Source organism: Diorhabda sublineata, chromosome 2, assembly GCF_026230105.1.
Source record: "Diorhabda sublineata isolate icDioSubl1.1 chromosome 2, icDioSubl1.1, whole genome shotgun sequence".
NCBI lineage: Eukaryota > Metazoa > Arthropoda > Insecta > Coleoptera > Chrysomelidae > Diorhabda > Diorhabda sublineata.
In genome coordinates, this window is record NC_079475.1 from 7,439,296 (window position 1) to 7,446,722 (window position 7,427).

At 29.2% G+C, this 7,427-nt stretch overlaps 1 protein-coding gene across 1 annotated transcript; it reads left to right on the top strand.

Moving 5' to 3' along the window:
- The first annotated feature begins 2,803 nt into the window (after nt 1–2,803).
- LOC130440847 (all trans-polyprenyl-diphosphate synthase PDSS2-like) lies at nt 2,804–7,385 on the top strand. Its single transcript, XM_056774217.1, has 5 exons — nt 2,804–3,286; nt 3,888–4,000; nt 5,136–5,406; nt 6,525–6,696; nt 6,759–7,385. The coding sequence occupies exons 1-5, from the start codon at nt 3,033–3,035 to the stop codon at nt 7,137–7,139; spliced, it is 1,191 nt and encodes a 396-aa protein (XP_056630195.1). The 5' UTR covers nt 2,804–3,032; the 3' UTR covers nt 7,140–7,385.
- The last annotated feature ends 42 nt before the right edge of the window (nt 7,386–7,427 follow it).

Genomic DNA, 7,427 nt, shown 5'->3' on the forward strand with positions numbered 1-7,427 from the left:
AACCTAACTTAACTTAATGGATATACAAACTGTATGTAGAATCATCGTTTATTTTATTTATTGACAACCACCTCATCAAGAAAATATCATGGAAGAGTTTTCGATAACAGCAACCCCTGCTTGTGATTGTATTTCATTTTGTAAAGAAGTATGTAGGTTAGGTTAGGTTAAGTTGGGTTTCAACAATTAATTTGAATATAACAATCACTGGATAATCATTACAATTATTTGATTCTTTAAACGGAAAAAAGTACCTGGAGGGATGATTTCCGTGCCCTATATATACATATTCTTGTTCAGCGTAACATTCTTTATGACATACTAAAATTTTAACGAAATCGGAGAGGTGTAACCTAATCTAGATAATTACCAAAAAAACTTTATATTGCTGAACAGAGGACTAAAATCCATTTCCAACAAGGTGCCACACGACATGATTATAATTCAGAGGGGGTGCTGGAGGATGATATTTTCTTACTGTAAATTGTCAATGTAAGAATAAAAATCGAACTGTTTCAAGTTTTTTTCACATAGTAAAAGTTTCCCCTGTATGCAGAATATATTGCAAAGCAGATTTGTATAGCTAGAATCTACCACTAATTCTCCAGTTTCCCACAACAAAATATTATAGTGGTTCATAATAAACCATTTCATAAGCAACTTTTTTGTCTAATTAAATTAAATTTATAAGTACAGTATCTGTACTTGTAAGATTCTTTAACACAATTAAATGTTCATGGTAATTTCGAGATGCTGAGTCACTGAGTTTTAATTAGTCTGAGAACTTTTCGTTTTAAAAAACTTCATTCCACGATGAGAAATGTCGAAATAATTTTTTTATTATTATACATATATAAGTGCTATTACAAAAAATCCAGGATATAATAGTTAGAATAGTTTAGTGGCGTAAAGGTACAGGTGGTTGCTGATGAATCTGATTTTCATTTTAAGCACAGTTACAACTAACGAAACGGATTTTAAAAAACCATTATTATAATTTATTTACTTCTGTATATTAATCTGACCCCGTTGCCAAATGTTTACAAGGTTTCCATGTTTTTCTATAAACCGGTACTTGTGGAAAAATCCAACTTCTTCAACGTCATCAGTATCATCCTTGCCTGTGGGCACAGGGATGCCAGATGGTTAGAAGTTAAAATCCTAAATATTTTTAAATGAAACTCCTGGAGTGGGAATGAAAGTAGAAAATAGAAAAAAAGAAATATTCTATTTATTTACCTACTTTTGTAAAAATATGAACAATAACTGACTTGGTAAAATGAACTGAAATTCAAAATTTAAAATACCTAACAAAGGAATGGTGTATGGAATAATGTTAGGAGATCTCATAAGATAAATTTATTCAGTTCGAATCTGAATCACTTTTTTTAGGGGTACATCGCTGTAGAATTAAATTTATTTGTTAATTCTGTAAAGTTGTAGCAATTAACGCTATTTTAAACGAAGGTTCTTTCCAACGTTGAAGTTTTAAGGCGATTTCTTAGCTGGGTTTTGTTAAGATTTACTTGTGAAACCACTCGGCATTAGCGCTGAATACTAGAAAGCTCACCTTCAGGTGATAGTTAATAGTTCACACCGTCAAATATAAATGACATAAATATTTCGAAAAATATTGTGATGTTATGGGATCCTTTTCTTGAATCGAGGAACGGCATTCCCTGCGTGGTTTACATTTTTTGTTCGAAAGCTCTTGGATACTGAATTTTTCTTCTTGTACATATCATAAAATATTTTCTCTGTTACCGTGCGTAAAGTACGCACTATATACACACTTTCGAGTGCGTAAAACTTTTTATACGTATTATTAAGGTCTGCGTAATGTAGTGGCTAGAATACGAGGCTCACATGCTGGAGGTCCCAGGTTCAAGACGCGCTGATGCTATTTTTTATTTTTCTAATTATGTAGTAAAAATTATTTTCTCATGCTAATATTGATTAAAATGTTCAAAATATTAATAAATATATAAAATATTTTATAAGAAAAATTACAATTAAACTTCTGTATTTTGATAAAAATTTCGCTAGTAGAAAAAATATTGCTTCCCATTCGAGAAAAGTGTATAACTATTTAGTTTTTTTTCATGTAATTATATCAGTGGTATTGAAGTATTATGGATACAATATGTATAATTTTAAAAATTAAAAAAATCGTCAGAATTAGAATATCGTGGGATTGCGTATGAAATTGTGAGCTCTGGCATCTATGTGCGGGCAATACGGCTTCTTAATTAATATTGCCCATGTTGCCGATACTCCAATATTTTATTTGTCAAATGCAATTTCAGCCCTTAAATTCTTATGTAATTGTGAAAACTAATAAAATTATCTAGTACAAGTATAATAATTGAAAAAGTTTCAATTTTCTTCCAAACAACTCCTACAAAGACTATTCTTATTTTTGTGAACTTTTCAGGTCAATTTTCATATAATAAGAATTTATTTATAAAAAATAATAAATAAAAACGCATCAATTTTCTTCGAAGCAACATCTACAAATGTGATTAAAGATTATTTTTATTAACTTTTGCATCAAAGATCATTCTATAACAATTGATGTAGGTAAAAATTTGAAAGCGATTATTCACATTATATAGAAAAATGTAGATGCATATCAATAGAAAGGAATATAATAAATTTAACTATATAGTATACATTATTGCATGAAAATATTATGTTTATAAAAAAGGTCGATATTGTATGAAGAATATTAGGAATTTATTTGACTAAATTTTACAACACTGCATATGAATATTAATAGTGGCTCCTTATATACCAATCATCGACTGACTTTTGAATGTGGGCTTCTCTATCTGTTTCACACAAAGCAATTGAGATAGATATACAACTAATTTTGGTATTTATAATTAATACCCACTGACAACACAATGTGTTATAACCTTCAAATCAAGTTTTGTTTAAAAACAATGTGCAAGTTGAAGGAGACGTAATTTAACTTTTGCAGACATTGGCACTTAATTTTCAGTTTGTGTAGAATCGTTTTAAATAACAAAATGAATATTTGTATTCAGCTAAAAAATGTTTCCAAAATATGTGGTATAAATAGAGCGACGTTTATTCATTCCCATAAATTAAGTACAAAATCTATGGAACAAAGTGATAGAGCTGTGAATGAAGCTGAAAAATTAGTAGGTTACCCAACGTCTTTCTTGAATCTTAGGTGGTTATTGAATGACGAAGTTGCAAATGTAGCCATACATTTGAAAAAATTAATTGGTACAAAACATCCACTTGTGAATACTGCAAGGTAAGATATTTGTTTATAAATTACAGTTACTTGTTTGTAGATATGATATAATGAATATAATCTTCTTGTTTATATTTATGATCAATTTCTACTTTATGACATTGGCCTGATATCAAAAGGAAAAAAAGTATAAATGCTGATAAATAGGGTTCACACCAGCAATGAAAATTTAGTGGTCCAAAAAGACCACCTAAGTTATGATTTAGTGGTCCAAAAATATAACGTGGTAGACAAAAGTAAAAAAATTAACATATGCATGCTATACACACTTTTATACATATTTTTACAGCATATATAAATTCTTTTATGCAAAAACATCACAGTGAATATAAAACATAGGTTTTTTTAAAAATATTTTGGGCGACAAATTTGTCGTCGATGTGTATGATTTTGGCGACATTTCTTGATGATTTGGCGACAATTGCTGCTATGTCGCCATGCTGGCATGAACCCTACTGATGAATGTGAAAAAACTAAAGCTGTAAGTTATTTGTATGATTATTTGGTTGAATGTTTGCACAAAAGCGAGTAAATTCTTCATCTTGTATATTTATTGTATTTTTATTAAATTCAGTATAAGTTATAGGATATTTATTTGCAGAGAATTACTTTTAAATAAGGAAACTCCATCGTGGGGCCTTCTAGTACTATTGATTTCCAAAGCTGGTGGTTTAAGTAATAAATTTTCTAAACTTGACTGTGATATAAATGCTGGTGAGTATTTTTGAAACATTAATATGCAATAATAGTTTATTAAACAAAAGTAGGAGTGGAGCCAGCAAGATCTTTTGCGGGCTTTGTTATTAATTTGTATGGCCAGCCATTATATTATATCAGGATTAAACACATTTATTTTAATAAAAACATTATAATAACGATTTTTATCATCATTGTCTTCTGTTTACAGTACTTTGAACAATTTGGTAATGAATACGCTGTCAAGTTCATTATGTAGAAACCTTAAGAGTCCAATTTCAACTTTCACTTAAATATATAAACAAAATATGAACTTCCATATAAAAACCTTGAAAAACTGGAATGTTTAATTCCATTTTGAATATGAGTTAATATGAATTAAATTAATGTGTTGTATAATAATTATGGGCCTTGCATCAACATCTACTTGTTTTAAGTTGCCCCTGATCCTTAGGTCTAGGGGGGCTTACAAGAGGCTTTTTTTTTATACATTTTGTAAACAAAGTATGGTTGTGCTTAAGTGAAAATATGACAAATGTAAAAAAAGTTTGAAATTATTCTTGGGTTAAATTCAAATTAAAAAAGGAATAGAACTTTTGACAGTGAGATTAAAAACAACTACACTTACAAATTGAACATTAATGTCAAAAAAATAGTTTGAGATACATCACTGTGCAATGAATATTCAAACGGTAAGTCTATTGTTGTTGTCTTGTGTTTGACCAAGTACCAAGTAGGTATTTTGTACTTCCTACTCCGAGTAGTTCCATACTGTTGTTTTATGAATAGACATGCTTTTTAGTGTATAGTCTACACATTGAGCATTTCTACAGTTTTCTAACTTCTGTTAGATTTGATCTAGTTGTTTTTAAAGCCATTTCTGGATTTTCATGTTACTGTCACTCTGTTATCATTGGTAGATCAACTGTATAAATATCGAATAGCACTGATCCCAGAACAATATTTTGGGAGACTGATATAAAGTATTTCAGAGGTAGGAGTTCTGTAATTTTGTAGAGGAATCTAGAAAGCCTGGCACAAGAATACCAAGGTGCCATACAATTTTTGTTAAATTATCTTATTGAGTTATTCTATATATTTGGTGTAGGTATAGTGGATGTTTCATGCTTTACAAATTTAATAACAATTTTAGGTATTTTACATAGCCAAAGAGTACTTGCTGAAATAACAGAAATGGTACGCACAAGCAACATAATTCACAATAGTGTTTTAAATATATCATCCAATGATGAATTCAAAGATGATCTACATTTCGGTAATAAACTATCACTATTAACGGGTGACTACCTATTGAGTAATAGTTTTAAGGAATTAGCTGCTTTAAAGTGCCATCCTGTAAATGAACTCGTATCTACTTCCCTTAGAGATTTAACTGAAGCTTCTTTTATTGAACCAAGAGATAGGTAAGTTTAAAATTTCTCTTTATAACCTTCATTTATCATTGTTTATATTTTCTGCTCACTATTATTTCACTGCTTTTATTCATATCGTCACTTTCTGGTTGGGGATTCCTTATATTTCATTTATTTTCTTTTCCAAATATTATATGTATATGTTAAATTTGTAATTATATAATTTTCAATGGCGAATCTTATGTATTCAAACAAATGATCATGACTCTACCATTAAAACAATTAAACTTGAAAAAAATCAAATAATTTCAAGATGATTGGGATTAAGTTTTAACACTACAGAACTTTCGCTAATAATTTTTTTTATTTAAAAATATTCCATCATCTATTTTATTTATTTATTATTATATATTGTTATTCTGTAAAATATTAAGGTCTCTTGTCTCCACTATATTTATATAATCTCCACTCCTAGAAGTTTTTTGTCTAAAGCATTTTTTGTTTCACTATGAATTTTATTATTCCAATACTAGACCAAGAGAGTATCTTTCTCTTGTCCACATAACTTAGACCTTTCAGTTTCTGTTAGATTTATTCTCACCAAGTTTAGTTTCCAAAAGCTCCAAAGTAAGCAAATGAGAAGGTTGAGCTTGTTTTTATCCACTTCAGAAACTTCAATTAATGTGATTCTTAGTATTTTTCCCTATTTCATAAGTTTTTATTGATATATCCATATCAGCATTGAGTTTATTTCGTCATTTTTTGTTGTGAAGTTACAGGGAGAACCAATACTCATTTATCTGAAAGGGCTATATCATGAATTTCTTTTTCTTGTCTACTTTTCAGTTTCTGCTAGATTTATTCTCATGAGGTGCTTCCAAAGGCTCCAAAGGAAGCAAATTAGGAGGAGTAGCTTGCTTTTATTGACCATATTTAATAAGATTCTTATTATTTTTACCTATTTTATAAGTTTTTTTTATATATCCATATCACCATTGACTTTATGACATTGTTATATGACATGACAGGGAGAACTAATACTCAGTTAGTTGGCTAGTATCAATTTCTGAATGATTATTTTTGTAATCTGCTTATAAGGCTTTTTAAAATGTACCTAAGTATATAGGTGGTAAATTCGATTCTTAATTTGTGATATGTTTTTATTCAAGTCAAAACAGACCTATTCCAGCGTCACCGTTAGCTAAACAAAAAGAACCATTACTGCCTCATTCGTATGAAAAAGATTTATTGAAGATGTCAGAAGTTATGGGTAATGTTAAGGCTGAATGGACTTTAAGGCATCTTTTGGGCGGTGGTACCCTGTTAGGAAAATGTTGCCAAGTAATTTTACTAGAATCAATATCAACAATTTTATAGGATTTTTTATGTTATTTTAATTGTAGGCGTCATTAATGTTGGCTGATCATCCAGAAGAACTGGAAAAAGCTGGGTATTTATTCGGTAGAAACATTGCTTTAGCTTTACAAATTAGAAAGGATATATCTCAATACAATTCTGGACGAAATGGATCTTTTAGTTTGATTAACGCTCCTCTCATGTTCCATATTCAAGATAACCCAGAGTACTATGAAAATCTTATGGTAGATGTTGAAGATGATAGTATTAATTACAATAGAATTAGAAACATCGTTTCTAGAGGGAAAGGAATAGAAAAATCTTTAGAATTACAAGAAGAATTTATTGTTAATGGAAGGAATGCTTTGAGAATATTTCCAGAAAGTAATACCAAACAGGCGCTAGATAATATTTTACAAACTATTTAATATTTTTTATTGGTTAAAATAGATAATTTGTTGGAAATGAATTACTTTTTGTATTTTGTTGAACTATAACACTAAAAATTATACACTCTGGTCCTTCGAGTCGGAAAGTGAAGGCTCGAAGGACCAGATATTGTAGTTCTGAATTTTATAGTAAAACTATATTTAGTGTAATATATTGTAAATAATTGAAATTCTTAGTTGATGATAAACGTTGCTAGTCAATTATAATAATTATTTTTTTTGTAATTGCGTTTAATTTTCCTATTATTTGTCTTCAATGTACAAAGA